Source organism: Patagioenas fasciata, chromosome 1 (genome assembly GCF_037038585.1).
Source record: "Patagioenas fasciata isolate bPatFas1 chromosome 1, bPatFas1.hap1, whole genome shotgun sequence".
NCBI classification, from domain to species: Eukaryota; Metazoa; Chordata; class Aves; order Columbiformes; family Columbidae; genus Patagioenas; species Patagioenas fasciata.
The window spans coordinates 156,206,211-156,225,964 of record NC_092520.1 but is presented as its reverse complement, the minus strand read 5'-3'; the positions used below and the strand labels follow the sequence as shown (position 1 = coordinate 156,225,964).

At 37.3% G+C, this 19,754-nt stretch overlaps 1 protein-coding gene across 3 annotated transcripts in view; it reads right to left on the bottom strand.

Annotated features, from left to right (window-relative positions):
- Positions 1-150: 150 nt before the first annotated feature.
- Positions 151-19,754, bottom strand: part of WASHC4 (WASH complex subunit 4) — a 43,103-nt gene continuing 23,499 nt past the window's right edge. The window contains exons 17-34 of one of the 3 annotated variants that reach the window (XM_071798722.1): positions 18,561-18,707; positions 18,384-18,463; positions 17,389-17,494; positions 16,440-16,556; positions 15,352-15,520; positions 15,057-15,211; positions 13,503-13,577; positions 12,581-12,685; positions 10,934-11,068; positions 10,127-10,235; positions 9,355-9,421; positions 8,569-8,655; positions 7,974-8,121; positions 6,671-6,767; positions 5,991-6,187; positions 4,835-4,934; positions 3,295-3,370; positions 151-2,621 (exon numbers count right to left, since the gene is read on the bottom strand). In XM_071798722.1, coding sequence (XP_071654823.1) covers positions 3,303-3,370; positions 4,835-4,934; positions 5,991-6,187; positions 6,671-6,767; positions 7,974-8,121; positions 8,569-8,655; positions 9,355-9,421; positions 10,127-10,235; positions 10,934-11,068; positions 12,581-12,685; positions 13,503-13,577; positions 15,057-15,211; positions 15,352-15,520; positions 16,440-16,556; positions 17,389-17,494; positions 18,384-18,463; positions 18,561-18,707 — 1,962 coding nt within the window. In that variant the 3' untranslated portion in view covers positions 151-2,621; positions 3,295-3,302. Of the gene's footprint in view, positions 2,622-3,294; positions 3,371-4,834; positions 4,935-5,990; positions 6,188-6,670; positions 6,768-7,973; positions 8,122-8,568; positions 8,656-9,354; positions 9,422-10,126; positions 10,236-10,933; positions 11,069-12,580; positions 12,686-13,502; positions 13,578-15,056; positions 15,212-15,351; positions 15,521-16,439; positions 16,557-17,388; positions 17,495-18,383; positions 18,464-18,560; positions 18,708-19,754 lie in introns of those variants that run through there. The other 2 variants (XM_065839381.2, XR_011735639.1) reach the window with 2 other exon arrangements.

The following is a 19,754-nucleotide window of genomic DNA, read 5'->3' as shown; positions in this document are numbered from 1 at the left end:
AATTCAGTTTACCTGGTTGTTGATTGTTTAAAGGAATCATGGAAGAGAACTGTTAGTAACTGACACAAACACTTCTTCAGAAATAAAAGTTGAAGCTGTCTTATTAAAAAGTAAAACCTTCTGAGCTGATGTCACTGAAGACACTAAGAATGAGGTTCTCAAAATTACATTTATTAACACAGTTTTATGTACATAATGTTCTCTACTCACAAACCAAAGAAACCGATGTAACAAAATACCCTTTTGTACAATGAGTTAGGAAACATTAAGTGTTACATTTGGTCCTTTGTACCTGAGAAGCTGAAAACAGCTGTTGTTGATGAACACCAGATGAAAACTTAAATGTACTTCTGATGACAGACCACATTAGGACCTCCAGAATCTACCCTGTGGCAGCAGCTCAACTTCCCAGTGAAGCCAACACCAGCTGGGTGCTGCTGGGGCCATCACTAATCACTGATCAGTGATGCAGAAAGCAAGTTTGGAGTTTGCTGTGGGCCATGTTCTGCTCCTGAACCTGTGGTACTGCCAGGGGGATGGGCCAGGCAGCACCAGGCACAGAACCACATCAGGAACGGGCTGCAAGGCCTCTGAAGAGCAACTGCTGGCACTGGCACACGTCACAGATGAGGGCAGTTGTAGCACTGGTCTTCTCAGGGAGAGAGACCGCCCTTCAGCCCCTGCTGCCCCTGACATTAAGGAAAATAAACCCGGATATCCTAGTTCATGGCCCTGCAGCAAACTCATCATCCTCACTGGCCTTTTATCACCTCTGGGAATTCTGAGTGAGCAAGTTCAGCTTATTGTGGGGGCTCTTTTTTTGTTGTAGTTCCATTATCTCCAGCCCACCAATTAAGGGTCTATTTTGTTCCTATAATCAGAAGAGGAGGGCAAAAGTAGTAGCACCACAGCAAGAATTTTGCACCCCCTTCAGATCCTTATGGGGGGAAAAAAGGATTTAATGTGACCCTCACTGACATCCAAATCCAGGACCCACCTTGTATTTCAGATGAGAAAAGCTTTCTGCATGTATGTGCTGCTATATGACCAAAAAAAAAGGAAATATGAACTCCAATTCTGTGTTAGAAATAATAGCTCTATTATCACTGTACATATTTCTGTTTATGTATATATTTTTGCCACCTATAGTTTACATTCAGGTCTCCCAGATTAAACAGGGTTCTATAAAAATAGGCTTATGTCTTTCCTGTAGAACTTCCATCACCAGAACCACATGAATTTGTAACCACCATATATTTAAGAAAATGTGCAGTTCAATTGCAAAGTATTACCTACCCAAGATAGTGTCTTTCCAAAATAAATGAGAGAAGGGAAGATACAAGTGCAGATTATATTAGAGCATGGGCAATGCCCTGACTGCACACAGCTACCTCGCGACTCCCGCCTGGGGGAAACAAACGCCATCTGGACATGATTCTGCAGCTGCTGCAGTAGAAGGAAACGCAGCACTTGGCCACTCCAAGACAAGAATTTATGTGACTTGAGATGAGACAGGAATGTGGAAATACATAGGCTGCAATTGCAACAGCATGGAAATTGGCAGCAGCAGCAGCAAGGATGCTGATCTCAGCAGCGCTACCAAGTGGTCAGTGCGGGCACAATTTGGTCAAAAGAGAAACTCCACGCAAATTATGAATAAAATACCTCTATCAAAATAAAAAAGCAAAAATATCAATCAAGCAATGCAGCATTTTTAGGGCAGTTTCTGCAGTTATGATGAATTAAAAATAAAATCTTTAATGAGCCCAGCTGATTTAAATGGTCCATGAAGCTTCTGTGTCATGTTTTCAGAACCAGCAAAACGACTTCCGTATTGGTGTGGTCTTTCCAGTTGGAAAAAATACATTTGTCTCAGCTTTCTGAATGTTGATGTGACTGGCAGGAAAGGGCAACTCACAGTCTGTCAGAAATTGTCTTAATCACTGCCCCAAGGGTGGGTGGAACAACCGGAACCATTAAAACTTTACCTTTTTTGTAATTAGAAGAGATGAAAAAAACTGGCAAGCATGGTCTAAAACAGAGTTGAGAGTTGGGCGGGGGGGAGGTAATTCTCAGTTGGGCTGAGTAGAGTAGTTTATTCTAGTTAGTAAGATCTAGAAGTGTTTTATGTTCTGGGAGATTAAAACAACTATATCTTTCAATGGAAGTGGTGTTTACTGTTAAGCTAAGTCTAGCTACTTAAGTTAGGAATCTGAGTAACTCTTGCGCAATCTAGAACCTCTACTTGCAGGCATTAACAGATGTTATATTGATACAGAGTTCTCACAGTGTTCAGCAGCTTCTGAAGCCTGCAGTGCAATTACTGTTTAATAATTAGGCATGTAAGACTGTATGAACGACACAGACAGTACAACAGACCTGCAAAGGCTAGGAAATACAGAATTGAGGCTGAAACTTGCAATTAGGCACAACATATTAATGAAGTGTAAGATCACTTAATAGTTACAGACACCCATCACACAGTGCCTGGTCATAAAAGGAAGAGCTGATTGTGGTTCTGTCTTGGCTCTGGATTTCCTTACTTCTGGGGATGCAAATCAGACCTTCGGTATGAAATGAGAAGTAGTTTATTACATTAACTTTCCTGGTTTTCCCATTCTCTGATAACGGGGAAAAAACAGCAGGGGAAAATAAATGCCTTAAAGAATCCTAAGTTCCCACAGTGCAAGTACTATCTACAGTAATAATTAGGGTTTGTGAAATAAAACATTAATAAGGACTTCCATCTTCTGTAATAGCTTTAACGTACATTCACAACATACACTGTTACACCTACAGTGTATTCTGTGACTGCATTAAATACAACAGGACTGCATAAAAACATGTCTCAATTATTTTTTGGACAATAGATATGCACAATATCTTGATTCATTTTTTTTTTCTGGTTGAAGAGATGCACCAGTTCAAATCTTAGACCAATGGTCTATGAGGTTGGGTTTTTTTTTAATGCTATCTTAGAGATGCAACAATGCATCTAAAAAGTGGTAAGATTTTTTTTTTAATCTGTACGTAAAAATAACCACCTCCAAGGTCAATCTTTTATATCACTATTTTCAAGCTAAGGAAAGTGCTGTAAATAATGTAAACTCCTGAAAACCAGAAGTTTCTACAGGAAATATAGACAAAGACAGACCTAGCCTCACTGGATGCTAGTATATTACTGTACATTTCATCTTGGATTTAACAGAGCAAGTAAAAACAAGTCTAGAGCTTTTACCCCTACTGATAATGACAAGAATAAGAATTATTTGAGCAAGTAATCATCACCCATACCAGCCACATCACTTCACAACAGGATCTGCAGGCGTAGAGTTGGGAAGATCTCCATTGCTTGTTTTAACAGATTCTTCTACAAAAATAAAAATTGAAGACATGGATCACATTCAACATTTTATTCAAGGCAGTAAAAACAAAGTCTTAGGATGTATATTATGGTGATGTCATAACACACTTGATACAGCAACACCATGGTTAGCATAGGCAAACTAACCCCGCAGCATGAAGGGTCCTGGCCCTATGAAGAAGTCTATATTTGGGGTGAAAGATTCCTTCAATCAGTAGAACTTATGTAAAGATTACATAGACACACTCACACTTTTTTTCAGGGTCCAAGCCCAAATATTACAGCAAAGACCACGGTCAAAGATTTTCAGCCTTGTCTGCATTTCAAGCTTTTCTCACCACAAAACACAATTTTCAGAGAACTAAACATGAAGCACCACAGTCAATATTTCACCTGAAACATAGGTAACTGCTGTTCTACAAAATGTTCTCTAAATAAGCCAGGGTACTATGTTGGTTCTTACTCATCACAGTGCATGTAGTTGGGTTTTTTTGAGTCAAGCAATTATTTCAGCAACTTCACTGAATATGATCAAACACAAATTCATGCTAAAAGACTTGTTTCTTTGCCAATTGCTTTCCTAGTGCAGAAGAAAACTGACCTTTGGCTCAGTGACTGTAATCTCACAGGTCACTTGTATCTTTGTCAGACCTACAGCAGAAAATTATTTACCAATTCCATTTTTCACATACTGTTACGTGAGTTTCTAAGTAACTTGGGACTGAACTACACTTCTATATCTTAATCCTTAGAAGCATTCTCATTTATTTGAAAAGAATTTTCCCCTACTGAAGAGAATCTTCCAGAATCCATGAGGGAGACTATATAAGCATAAATACCAAACACAAAATACCCATGTTATCTAGTCAAGAGACAATACCACAAATTAAGATCTTACCCTTCGAATATATTAATTCAATGGCAGACCAAAACATACCATAAACATCTGAATGTCACATATAGTATCTGTATCATCTGCCTTCACAAGCTGAAAAACAGCTGCTCAGCAACAGGTGAAAAACACCAGTTTACTTCATACTTTTGCTTGGTTTGGGTTGGTTTTCTGTTTTGATTTTTGTTTGGGGGTTTTGTTGTTTTTGTTTGTTTGCAGTTTTGGGGGGAGGTTTTTTTGTGGGTTTAGGGTTGGTTTGTTTTGTTTTGGTTTTCTTTGGGGGTTTTTGTGGTGGTGGGTTTGTTGATTCTTGTTGTTGTTTGTTGGCGTGCGGGGTTTTTGTTTGTTTTGTTTTTTCCTCTTCCCAGAAGCCCAGCTTGAAATACACCCATTCCAAAGAAGGCCTCTGTGAGCTCTTCTTGACTCCTCAGTCACCCTCGACCCTATAAACTCTTTCTGGAATACCGAATCAACCCACTAGCAAAAAAGGACTCATGGAAAAAAGAAATAAAGCACTTTCCCTACTACAGGACACTGTTTACATAAGCCAAAGTGTTCTACACACAGCATTCACTCACCTTCTTTTTCTTTCTTTTCCTGGTTTTCTTCTGCTGCAGTTTTATCTGCCCTGAAAAAAATTCTTGCACTACTCAGTGAGAAATAAAGGAGTTCAAATTCCTAAGGGAAAAGATACAGAAGACAAGTGTCAGTGTATCACAAGAATGAACTGTAGACAGACATAAGCAGGATTTTTCTGAAGCCTTTTTCTAAAGCAACTAGATTTCAATATATAAATCGCTTAAGTGCTTTTGAAAAACTCTTCCTCCACTCATTTTCACATGCATTTTACAAAGCAAATGTCAGCCACAAACTTTAAAGGGCAATTTAAGCAAAGCAGCATCAGTGCAATAAATCTGTCACTAATCCAATGTGGCTGAAAATGAGGTTTGTAGCAGCGACGGGATTTTGGAGCAACTTGCCCATGGAAAATCACACAAGCCAATAATTTAAATGGCCACAAGCTTGATCAGTTTCTGAAGAGGGTTCAGTGATGTGGTTTTTTTAAACAGCAGAGGACCAAACTTAGTGCAGACTTGTGGGAGTCATGAGGACATACAGGGCTTTATCTATTTCAACAACAGCTGTGCTTTTACAGAATCTAATCACAGCCTTTTACAAACGGCCAACTCCAGATCTGTCGCACAGCCTCCTCAAATCAAAAGGCCTAGGCAGGGGAGTGGTGGTGGGACAAAACACCCATGGGCGCAAGAGAGCACACATTTACATCACAGGTGAAACCTGAACTGCTGTACTTCAAAACTCAAATGTATCCTTCCTCTCTTTGACAGCTGGTGCATCATTCAACTCAGCAACTCAGAATTAACACCCAAGCAACTCTGAGGTTCACGGTATCATGTAAAGTATTTGTTATAAAAAATTTAACCAAAAAGTTATTCTATTTAAACATTTAGGTTTTAGTTGCACTAGATTTCAAACTCCATGGGACAAAGACTTCAATCAACCTGGTCAAGTTCCTGACTTGCTCAAAAATTACAAACACAACATCCCCTTTCAGATCATATGCCTCACATCTTTATACTCCCTTTTGCATTGTTGCTGTAGACAATGCTCTGTGTTTTTTGCTCTTGATAAGCTCCAGCAGCAAACACACCTGAATTGTCACAGTTAAGTGCAGAACTCAATACAGAACAGGCAACCAGACCCACACTATACCTGTAAACAAACTTCCAGTCGCTTGTGGGTAAGGTTCATAGTTTGTAGTAGTTTTTCATCTTGATTACTGGACTGCACATTCTGTTGCTTCGCTACTGCTCTTATTTCCTTCACATACTTCTCTCTAACAGACTGGAACCAGTGCAGAGAATCAAACTCCTGGTACTGATCCAAAAGCTTCAGAATGTAAGCCACACCTATAGTCATTAAAAAACCACGTTACTGAAGTAAACATGTAATTTGTAAAATGTTTTACGAATGTATTTAATGGATCTGCCTAAGTCGATAATTCCCACACAATCAAAATTTAAATTGCAATTAATTTACAATTAAATCTATCGGGAAAAATAATAGTAAGAAAAAGCTTCAATTTTTGAAAACCTTATAATTTATCCAAAGGCTTGCGTACCTTCTCATCTGCTGAGAGCCACAAGCTTTGAAAGAAATTTAGGAGCACCAACATATGACAAAACTGTCTGCTCCCATACTCAACTACTCTGTGCTTAGGAGATTCTGAATAAAAAAATAGCCCTCAAATCCATTGTACTGAAGCCACAACCACTCAAATTTAAATTACAGAATTTTTAACTATTGGAACGCACAAAATATAAACAAAACTTTTATTGCAAATATCCATTATGTTGGCTTACCCAAAGGCCAGGCAGCATGCTGGAACTTACCCATGGCAAACCCATCATCTGTGAAAGCTGCTCCACTTTTGTTTTTCTTGTTCAATTTCTCCTTGCAACTGATTGAATGCTCTACAAAATTGAGAGTCTGAAAGAATGAAAAGTTGTCTTGGAATCATCAAGAGAGAGATAAACAAATTTTAAAAGGTATTCACATGCATGCTCTTAGCTATAAACACAATTCCATGCCCAAAACTATGCTAATAGTGTCTCCCATCATCAGGCATTTTTGTAGGAAAACTTGTCATTTTTCTAGATCTCTTGGGAAGAAAGTAAGTTAAGCTTCGGAAAACATTTGCATATGCATAAGGAAAAAAATCAAAAAGTACATCTTTCATCTTTGCAGTTCTTGTCACACAATTACTTTGCATTCGCTCAGTGATTACTAGAGGCAAACAAGTAAAGCATAATTAAAATTGCCTAGGTTGCTGGAAAGCTTAAAGATATTAGTGTTTTAAAACTATAGACATGGAGATGTGTGTACACTTACAACTCCTTGAAAACCTATGACAAGCTTTCAAATTTAACTGCACTGAAATGCCTTTTTAAAACTAAAATGGATGGTATATTCCTGAAACTATTTATCTGATAAAACACTCCTCAAATGGGAAGGACAAAGAACAGAAGTATTTGTCAAAAGCATTTACTCTCCCTCACTTCTGTCACCATGACATGCCTGTCCTCTCAAAGTCTTAAGTTTATGGCTCATCAGCACTCCAAAATTAGTTTCTAAACTGAGTTACACATAAATCTGTTTAGATCATTGAAGCCTTCAAACGGAACTGTTTCCAAATGCCCACAAAGCTGCACTCAAGTGCACATCACCTCAGTGCAGTTGGACTCTTTCTAAACAAAACCCATTAGCAAAAGCAAGTCCAATCAGAACACAGAGGGCCCCAATTTTACTGCATTGGAACATGACATTAAAAGAGCCTAAAAATACCTAATGTGAAGAAGAAAAAACACACACATCAGAGAGCTGAAGAACATAGTTTTAAACTCCCTTCATCCTTGCTATTCCAATTCCTCCTTTTTTACCTTGGCTCCTCCAAATTTGATTCAAAGAGAAGTTTTGAAATTTACCTTTTGACTGCTAATACACAATTTATGTAAATAAAGACTAACATGCCTTTGGACAACTACCAACAAAGCCACATTCAAAACAATCCCACTCATAATCAGGAAAGAAAGTAGAATACTCTAGTCAATGACCTAATACAAAATATTTAAACACAATCCTGTTCTGATACATCTGGTTAAAGTAAGAGCTGGTGCACACAATGCAAACACTAACCAGTGGAGGAACAATTATATAGAAGTTCCGCAAATGCATATTCTTTGGACTGCGGAATTCAGGAGCAAATACATCCACAAGCATTTTGAAGTACTCTGTTCCTTCTGCAAAGTTACGTGTGAGGTCACTGAGGACAGAGTCCAACTGCCTGCAAAGGATAAATAATGTGTTACCTGATTTCTGCTACCAGTTGCTTTGCTTACCCACCCTTTGGGGTAACAATCCTCTCTTCACCCCTTGTCTACACCTACAATCCCGTATTCGGACCAGATTGTCCAAGATTACAACCTATCTCTACAGCCACCTTGAATCCTGTTTCTTTGTTTAATTTTCTCAAAAAAATGTCTACAAATATAATACTTGCATCCTTCATTCCTAAGGCCCAGATTGTTCTAAAAGTAGATGTCGGACACGTGGTGAAGAAAACTTGTTAGCCCTTAAATCACAAGGATTTTATCAAGAAACCAGATTCTAACAGTCTATTAGTATAAATGCCACTTCACAAAATGCAAAAACAGCTGCATTTGTAACTTTAATATTACAATTTTCTCATCTCATCCCTGCCCCAGATCTCAAAAGCATGAAGTTAGGGTACCTTGCTGCTTTTTGTGTCTCTTCTGAGAGTCCTTCTTCTTTCACTAGCTCTTCAAAGTTAACGATATCTTCCAGATCAGGAACAAACCTGAAAACTTACTGTTCATTAGGATTTATGCTCAACTGTCTACGTATATGTAACTTTCTACCATAATTTATAATTTAGTTAATCTAGTCTTCTGGGCTCAAACTATTTGAAGTTATATCCTACCTGCCATGCCATTCTTATCCAGACACTTCTAAACACACACATTATTTGTCATCCTATTTTTACCAGGCTACCATCTCCTCTTTCTAGCACTTGCTGCCCTTGATAAGTGTAAGCTTACTATTACTTGCAAGAAAACCAACTACTTCTTTCTGTGTAAAAGTCACTGTGTTTTAATGACCTTACATACAGCTAATCATCTATACAGCAAGAAGTATCAAAGAAATGTTTTTTCCAAGTTCCTCAAGGCTTGTAGTATTTTTCCTTAATGCACCCTCAAAGTGATTAACATCAGGAATTAATGACTTAATTAAGTACTAATGACTTACATGTACATTCTATTAACACATTCGCAGCATTTTTCCATAGAATTTGTTTGATTTTTAGTGGTTTATGGCAATGATTGTACAGTTCTGAATTCCAGCACTGTTTTTGAAAATTTCACTTCAAGGAAGGCATAAAAAGGAAACTTTTAAAAAATTTATGGGGGATAGGTAAGAACCTGGGGAATATGAGCATGAATAGGGAGCAAAGGAATGAGAAGCAGCAAACAGAAAATTGAAATATTTGTGGAAGTACCTAATTGCACTACTACAGCAGTGAAGTCCACCAGATCTTATCATTCGTACATAACCCATAGCGTTGCCTTTAAAAACAAGAAAACACAAGGAAGTAATTTATAATTACTTAAGTACATACACTCTTCATAGCTCTGAAATGTAAATTAAAGTTGCCATGTATCTCCGGCAAAGAAACTCCTCTAAAAGCCAAGTTTAAAAACTTATACTGAACACCGGTATAAGAAGTCTATGTAGAGAAATAAACTACAAATGCACCAACTGGCAAGGTTGTATTCACTTTCATGATAGCATAAGGGCCAAATAGTACAAACTCTTTCCACTGGGCACATTAAATGCTTGCAATTTCAGATCCATCCTGCACACCTACAGCATCGATGGCTGAAAATACCACTGTAATGCCATGCATCACTCAAAGTTACTTCACCTGGATATATGGCCATTTTCTGAAATAAATGAACATAAAAGTACTATTTTTTTACTGGGAAATACACTTAGTCTGGATAAAAGTCAGTTCCATAACATAAAGAAGAACTTAAAAGGGAACAGGCATCTATGCAAGCTGTAGCTATATTTTAAGTTAAGACATGCAAGGGCCATTTCTCTGTAATTAGATGAGAGTATTTATTTCACAAGTGGTACAGGTGAACTACTTTGCATCTGACTGGAGTTAAATCCAGTTTAGCCTGAGCTAAAATTTCACAGTTAGAAGACTACAAAGACTTTTTCCATTTAATAACATCCAGAACATTGTCTTAGATAGCATTTCATACCAATTTGACTTATGAGTTGTCTGAACTGGTCAAGGTAGCTCTGGCCATCCGGGGTTATTCCAAGTTTTCTGATGCCACGGTTGAATTTATCCGCTCTTTCAAAGGGGTACTAGAAAAATATTTTAGAATAATTTGTAAGAACAAATACCTACCCTTAAAACAACCTTTTTTTTTTTTCTTCCATCATATCCACACAACTCTATTTGCAATGTATTCCTACCTCACATCTGCAGCTTCATTTTTTTAGAGATCTGCCTGTCTATATTAGTTCACAAAAGTCATCTGGCTAAGTTACTTCTGCAAGCTGAGAAGTGAAATAGAATTGTTACTGTCAACCAGTAAGTATTCCTAAATGAAACAAGCACTTGACATACAAAGAAGTTGGCTGTCTATCTTACTAAATATATTGTCTCTCATGTTCTTGAGAAATCCATTTTCCAGCATGAAGAAATGAGACCCTAGTCCCCAAATTACATGTTTACATCATTTTGGATTCAATTTGAATAATCTTATTATCCAAAACTGATAACAATTCTCAAGCATGATTTAGAACCTCCAACAGACTATGACTGAATCAAATAGTCGTTTTCAGGTCACTGACACAATTTTAGCCAACTCTGTACAGAACAGCCAGAGTAAAACAAAGCCATCCTGAAAACACTGCATTTTGTTAGAACAGAAGCTGCCACTTCATCTGGAGAGGCACATTGAAATAATAAGAACGCTGTGGTTTGGTGCACCTTCAGTCACATGGAAATAATACTTCTTTTAGCCAAGTTACTATCAATCCTTCAAAAATTACTCTACCTTGTGATCATTTTGATCCTTGACTTCCCTGAAGAATCTGATGTCTTTGATAAGTCTGGATTTGATATGTTCATCATACATGAATTGGCTAAAAATATAAAACTTTTTCCTTAAAAACTGGTAAGTGAAGTTTACCTAGAAAAATGTCAAATCAAGAGAGTTAACAAAGTAAAAAGCACATCTAGCAACCTGTATTCAGTAGATTCCTCAGTAACTTGTATTTATATGGAACTTTCTACTCAGTTTACTTCAATTTCTTATTCTCAGCTTATCTTTTTAATTTCATTGATTTAAAAGAATAAAGAAAACCCTTCTCCTGGAAGGCCTACTCTCTTCCTGGAAGGAAACAGGGACCAAGGGACAAGTTAGCTATTTCAGTTGGATGACCTGCCCTACGCAGCCATTAGTTAATGTCTGGAATATCCTCTAACTGTCCTTTTGATGCAATACAAATATTTCAAGTTGAAAAGGGCAGACAAGCTCAACTTCCTCAGTCAAGCTGTGGAATCTGCATAACCTCCTCACACACTTTTTCACTTCCTCAAAGTTTTCTAAAACACCCTCCCATGAGGCAGAAGCACACGTCCTGCACATCTCAATTACTTCTCATATCTGCAAAAACAACTGTATTCACAATTAGAAGTGAAAAAAATCTACATCACCAGGAAATAACATGAGTAACAACATTTTTTTGAGTGACTGAAGTTCCCATTCTCAGAAGAATAGTGCAAGGGAAGTTATTTTCAATAGGGCAAGAAATCATGAAGACCTTATTTTTCTAATAATTTCCACTTTTAAAGTAATGACTTGAGAGTGGGTTCATATTTCAACAAGTTTGTGTGGGGTTTTGTGTGTTTCGTTTGGTTTGGGTTGGTGGTTGTTTTTGTTTTTTTTTTTTTTTTTTTGTTGACAGGGCCAGGAGAACCAGAAAAAGAAAGTAGCAAATAATTAGAAAAAAAACCTGAGCAGCAGATTTGAAAGCACCAACCCAAAAGTACCTTTGGCACCATATACAAACCCAAGAACCACAGTGACAAATTCCTGCTGCAGCAGGCAAACCACATGAAGTGCCCTTATTTACCTTGCAAAGCCTTTGACTGCTTAAAATGGCCACCTATACTACAGACATCACTAGAAGAGATCTGTAGCTTTTATTTTGCAAGCTGAAAAGCTGATTTTTCTTAAGTTTAACAACTATAAGATCAACTTAAAATGTTAACACTGCATTACTTCAGGATTTCCTTTATTAGACAGATACTTTTGCTGCAGTTAAGTGTCAATAAGCAGAAATTTTGCGCATGTTAATTTATGCAGGCAACTTAGAAATTAAAATATTCTGCTGCACTACTTTCATAAGTATTATTTATCTTTATTGAAATTCAGAGTCCCAGCAGAGTATCTGTATCTTGTTTGATGTGGGTTTAGATCTCTTAATTAACTTCTATGTAACAAGTGGAAGTACTATAAGTCCCAGGAGTTTTTCTGATATGGATCTCTCTTAGAAGTGATTTGTTTTATTAATAAAGAACATTATTGTTGCATTATGAAAACCGCAAAACCAAATAAACCATCAGGAGATGCAAGAGTTTGGAGGCTCTGGTGCACTATTAAAAAAAATACCCAACAACAGTGCAAAAAAGTACTCACTGTTGTGTTCATGATTCCTGTTCCATGAGTTCGAATTGAATTAGCAATGTGTCGGATATTGATGGTGTTCAAGTGCTTGTTATTACTTGTTCTTTCAATGAAGATCTGGGAGGCAGGGTGGGAGAAAAAAAGAAGTTATTTACCCCAAACTGACTCAGTGATAAGTTATCAATCTAGGTAGCCCATACCCTGTTTCTGAGAGCAGCTAATAACTGGTGGCTAGGGAAAGAATCAGGGAAATAAGGTCTGCATACAAGAAACTTTATCTGTTAGGTTCTTGCAGTTTCTGCAAAGCAGAGACTAAACAAATCCAAGGTGGATTTTGCATCAAAACTCTCATATTTATTGAGGCTATATCCTGCATTAATTGGACTAAACTCTTTCAGCATCAGTTGGTAATTTTGGCCCCACTACATACCATGGCAATGAGTTCCACCACTGAATTATGTGCTATGAGAAAAAGTACTTCCTTCTCTTTAAGGAAGCCGCTTATTTTCATAGTGGGCTCCTTGTTCCCACGTTGTGAGAAACCAGAAAGGGTTGTTCCCTGCAGATGTTCTCCATGTCATTCACTGCTCCATCTAATAACCCATTTTCAGATACCCTTTTTTCAAGTTGAAAAATCATGTACTTAGTACATCCTTATATAGCAGCAAATTATCCTTGCCGCCTTCTAGCGACGGTGGAATATTTGACATTGAGTGATCCTGCTGGCACACCATATTCAAAATATGCTTAGAGAACATTCACTGAGACCTGTCTACAGCATCCCCAAAGACATTTTTCTAGAGCAGCAATAGCTGTTTTATAGCTTGTTATTATAATGTTCAGTGTGGGTTTTTCTCACACATATACTACTCTGCACTTGTCAATCCCTTCAAATCAGAGCCAAATCCAGGAAGGAGCATGGAATATACCTTACCTGATTATTCAGATTGTAGAGGTAGCGGGATACAAACACATGAATATTTCTCATGATTTCCAAAACATCCAGACCCTGAAACAATATTATCTACTGAGAAATACAAATTAAAAAAAAAAATCTTGAAGAACTACTGGCATGCCTAACCACTAAGGTGCACAAAAACTATTGCTGTAGATACTTGAAAGCATTTTACAAAGCAATGTTTTCACTTTGCAAAATGAACAATTCTTGTTCAGTGTCTGTAAGATAATGCTCAGAGGAGAAAAAAGCAGCTCAGCTCACATTTTAAAACTGCCTGTTTTATTCCAAGTTCTCCTGCAAGTAAGGAACTCTCCAGTCCATTCCACAAGCCCGAATTAAAAATTTGGCTGTTCTCTGATTCTATAAAATGGAATCTCACCTTAGAGACTTCTATAGACACACAGATGTCCTACAGGGACACAAGCAACTATCTGTTTTTTGCCCAACCTGACTAGAAGACTGAAGTTTTATATTTCTAGGTTTTACAGTTGTTTTGCTTGAAGGGGTCCCTGTAGTATCATTGTGCATAGAGAGAATGTTACTTACTCTATACACTCAGCTGTGCCAATGAGTTTATCAGGGCTGGGGGAGAAGGGAGTGTGGAGTATCTTTGTTTTGAAGTAAAGCTAATACCAGAATGAATGCTATGAAACGATATTGTTAAATGGTTTAATTCTTTATAACAATGTGATGGCCAAATATTGCAATACAAAGCCAAAGCCAGAAACAGAAACTAATCCTCAGCACTTTTGTACCAAGAAACAGCAAGAGTTCTTAGCTCTATGCCTTCTTTCAACTTAGGAAGACAAAGCCATCATGAACAACAGAAAAAAGAGGCTGCATTTCTAAGGCCTTTCACCAATGTGCTAACCTAAAAGAGGGAACGAAGCTAACTGCCAAAAATATCGAAGATACTAAAACTCCTGAAATGAAGTCTTCAGAAACATACGAGTTGCATTTCTTTTGCACCAACCATGTAACAATTAATACTGTCACAATTAACTTGATGAAACTACAGCTTTATGTGTAACCATGTTTAGTGCTTTCTAGGAGGCCCTCAGTTGCTCTTCTATTAAGCTAAGTACAAATGTCCCAAAGTCCTCCATGTCCAGCCTGTGAAACAGTGATGATGACTACGCAGATCCTGCTGAGAAGCAAGCAATAAACCAGAGAAGAGACCCACCATTCAAAGTTCGTTCCAGACTTGTGACAGTTGTATTCCAGATGTATTGCTTGCCAAATTGATGATAACGAATTTTTGAGAAAGCATTCCCTGATTTTGTATCCCTGATTTTATTAATACTTATGTTAAAAAATGAATGATACCACACAAGTCCAACATAAAATTAACTGATATCAGTGTTATCTCCAAAGGTAGGTAAAGATCCTGTCTCAGAAGTCAACAAGAAGTTAAAGGCCACTTTTTCCTCGTCTTGGGTACTTTCATTTCAACAACTCAGTCCTTTGAATAACTAGCTAATATGACACTGTAATGGAACAAATTATATTTGTATCCTGCAGGCACTGTACCTGTTCCAGAGTCTGGCTGGGAAGATGTGCTTCAGTCATACTTAAACCATAGCGCTGAGTTGCTAGGTTTCTCATTTCACTGTAGGTGGCCCAGTCATGAAGAGCTACAGTTGTTAAGTTGTAGAAGGTCTTGTCCAAATAGTGGGTTACATAAGCTGTAAACACATAAAAGGATGAACTAAAATGATGCTACCCATCTAGTTAGAGAAGCACAGAAAAAAAATTAAAAGATATACTAAGCCAAAGTGTAACAGAGGTGAAAGAAATGGAATCAAGAAAACTTATAACTCCTCACCTTTTATGTCAATGAATCGATTGAAAAAACGTATTGGGTTCAGAAAGAAGAAGTGAGCTAAATCCTTCATACCAACTCTGAAGGGGTTTCTGTCATCCAGCTTTAGGTGTGTATGAACTGATAAGCGCAGATCCTTTTCTATCTCTTTACATAATTTGTCCAGCAAGTGCTATTCAGGGAAGTTTTAAAAAAAAAAAAAAAAAAAACAAAAAACCACAACAGTCATGTTCGGTGTCCAGTTACGATGCTTTGTTAGCAAAACAAACATCTCTCTTCAGAGATACATGAAAGACTGATTAAACTAGTGAAGACAGGCTTATTTTGGCAGGGTCACACAAGTCAAAGCAAACCAATACTTGGGAACCAGAAGGATACTTAATGCCTGTGTTCTTGCTCTAGTACACGTAGGAGTTTAACACAATTTAAACTTAAGTATTCTCACTTCTCATCTTAAGGTGAACCAGGCTTAGGGCTATCTACCTAGATAACAGTAAGACCTAACTCAGTGAGGAAGAGTCTGGCAATAAGCAACTTGGCCTAATTTTCTGCAGAATACATAATATTTGGGTTTGAACTAGTCAAACAAAGAGTGGTTCAAAGGTTAAAATGCAGAACTTGGGAACTCTGAATTCACATTTTCTCTCTGTCAAGCATCCTTCATAATTCTAGATAATAATTTGCTAAAGAGGCCACCTACATTTACAGAGCCTGCATTACTAAGCACTATGCATACATACTAAGAGCAGTAGTACTTATTTTAGGCATTCATAAAAGCAGAAGCTAATGTGACAAAAAGCACTCCTGTCTGCATAGTAAAATCTGTAACTGAGGTTTTGCCAACTTAAGTAATTTGGAGTGCATTATTTTCATGTTCCCAGCCAACACAGATACTATTAATAGGTCTCAAATGACCCAAATCCTCAGGGAACACTTTCTTATTTATTAAAATACTGCACACCAATTTCAAAGGTCTCTCTCAGTTACATAGGTCTCTTCTATAGATCATATCAGGTTTGGTACAATTGATACTGCCCTATATGATATTCCAAGTATAGCTTGGCCTCTAATTTCCATTCACAACAAACTACCTCATTGAGTACTTCCATGATTTCTTTGTCATAGCATTCCAGAAGCACCTCATAAGATTCCAAGTGTCTTGCATGCATCATAGCAGGTACACAGTCCCGTAGTGCACTAAACATATACTGAAAAAAGAAACTATTATGCTTACCAAACAGATTGACAGACATGTCAACAGCATCTCAGAGTGTTCAAAGCTAACAAACATATCAAAATCACTAGAGTCTTCCCATTTCTATTAAAAACAGACTTCATAAGCCCTACTGAAGTTTCCTGTCCTTAACGTGTTCCTCTGAAGTATTTAGTTGCTACTAATCTGTTTGCCAAAAGGTCATAATTATTAGTTATTTCTTCTGAAATTATCTGCACTATAATCATTTTAGTACTGTAATTGACTATGGCATGCACAATACTGGAACAGATTATTGACTTTTATCAGGATTAGCATGCCAAAGCATGATTCGCTTCTGCAGCAAATAACTTGATACTTCACAAAGGGGAGGAGAGATGAGGAGTAGAAAAAGCTACAGGATAACTATCCCACACAGCATCACTGAACACAATGATATGTGCTCTAGAAATACATAATCACAACATGGAATGAAAGCTTTTAGTGTTCAAGTCTAGCAAAAGGTGTTCATTTCAAATTAGAATGAATGAAGAGAGGAACAGAGACAGACAAACACACAGAGATCCTGAGTCAACAACAGTAACATGAGATTTTTAGAGCAATCTAACAGATATACTTTAATCAGATTTAGAACAAAGATTGCTTTTATATCCTCTAGATTGAGAAGAAATTTCTAACTTGGTAGTAATTCCTGTCGGGGTTTTATTTCCCTCCCCACACCCCCAGCCTTCTCCTTAATAGTGTCAGTCTAAGCTTTACCACCTCCTCCTCTGTAGCCCTCCCACTACAGCAGCTTGTTAACCTAAGTTACTAACATTATTACTTACGTGTAGTCTAGCAGAATCAACTGCATTTTCATACACATCATCTAAATAGATTGGAAAAACTGCTCGATGCCAGTATAAGAAACAACAGTCACATTGTGCTCGAACTCTAGAACACAAGGTTGCTTATTAGACATAGAATTGTAAGAAGCCATTCTTCTAACAGTGATATTTATTTTAGTGTGTTTCAACTAAAACCAACTGCTTTTAAAGCTTAAATTTTACATTTTTAATTTAATGTTCCAGGTGTATTCTCATTCAAAAGAAAGTTCTTCAACAAATAACTTATTTCTTGTATGTATAAATAAAAGGCACGTTTTGGAAAAAAGGTTTACTCAATCTCAGTAAGAATTAAACCTTAGATTACAGCAAAATCTTAAATATTTTCTTATTGTATGCAATTAGTAGCCTAGAGGTCAAACACATAAGTCAAAAAAAGAGAAACAGACCTTTTCTGATATAAAGTGTGTACAACACTTATCCCAGGAATTTATCCCATGAGTCATGCACTGAAGGTGTTTGTCTCTCTCCATAAAGTATGTGCGGAACCCAGATATGCACCTGGCTCTCAGGTAACCAACATGATGTAACCTGAGTATGCACTGAAAATCCAGCAGTGGTAAAGCATGGTGTCACATGTGAGCTAACAACTTCATCTCCCAAACAGACTGGTATTAACTTGTAACTTTGGGGTTTGGGTTAAGAGGAAGACTTCAATTTAACATAAAGCCAAGTCACGCAAGAAATTGACAGAATTTCTAAACCATCAGAGAAAGGGATTACCTAATTGGCAACAGCTAGGTAAAATATGAGTTGCCTGAAGACCTGCAAGCTTCAGGCTTAGCTCTGGAATTCTTTTTGTCCACCCCTAGTCTACAATACATGCAAAAACCACCACCAGCACGCAGCTACCAGATATTGCAATTTGCACAGTGAAGAATCCAGTTCCCCCAGTGACACACCACACAGCCTTCTATGTAACACATGCCACCACTTACCGCTCTATAAGTTCACTGATCAAGTCCAGTTTTTTCAGAACTAACTGAAGGGGAACGAGTTCTTCATCTTTAAAAGTTTTCTGTGCAAATGAAGGAAAAAAAAAGGGAAAAAGATTGTATTTATTTATAAGATATTACACCAAACAAGTAAAGGTCTGGAACAGTCATGGCACTTACCATCTGTGTTCCCACGCTCAGTGCAAGGGAAACAATCAGTCGCCTCTGTTTCGTACTTGGCCCATTGAGGGTGTTCTCAGCCAAAACCAAAGCAGAGAGGACATCCAGGCGTTGCTCACTGTACTTTTTATCAGAAATTACTCTTTTCTTGATGACAGAAAGACAAAGAAATTCAGAGGAATGTTACTTAAGCCCAAAAGCAATAGCTTACCTCTTGTTCCTCAAGCTTATGGACTTGTCATAAATTAAGTATTTCTGCAAACAAAATATGTTTTGTGAACAGAGCTAACTGAATCCAGATAGGTTAATACCACTGAATTGACAAAACCAATCTAAACACTTGGAATATGTGCCATTCAGCATGAACATGAGTCAGAACACACAGTACACAAATACTGTGCAAGCTGCATGTGACTGTATGCCAATTTTAGTTCTAAGGTACACGTAATTTATTTTTTAAATTATTTTTAATCAGTGACTCCCTGTTGTTGGTAAAAAAATCCAGTTTACAGCTGAAGAGCCAGCAGATGTATAAACAGGGTAGACAATGATAAATTTGAATTTATAGAAAATTGCAAGTTATCACAAAGAGTAAGTGCAAAAACATTTGCATGAACAAATGAGGGGAACCAAGTCTTCTGGCTTTGAAGCTGAATTCACAGATGTATTTGTAAGTAGCAGAATAACTTGGAAGAGGTACAGTTTCCTGAAAGACTCGAAGAAAACCACTTCTGATTCTAAGAAAGTATGTTCATTGTAAAGCTCCAAACTTTACATGCTAAAGCTGTGTTAGGTATATGACTTAGGCCTTACACCACTTTGAAACAAAGTGGAGCGGATAAAAAAAGATTAGTACTAATGTATCTACTAGCATTTGTGTTCTACATGTTTTCTGAGCAGTAAAGTATCCAGAATTGTTCACAGATGTGTTCCCTTTTCTATCCATTCAATAGACAAGTCTCAGCAAATTTCTATGCATTTAGAAATAATTTGTAATGTAATTACACATATCATTTGAAAAGGTTATGAAAGTTATCTACATATATGTGAACCGTTTGAAGACTTCTTCAGTTCATACTACTCCTGATACACATATATATATACATACCTACACATATATATATATACATACACACACACATATGTATATATACATTCCTGATACATATAAATATATGTATCAGCTTTTTAGAA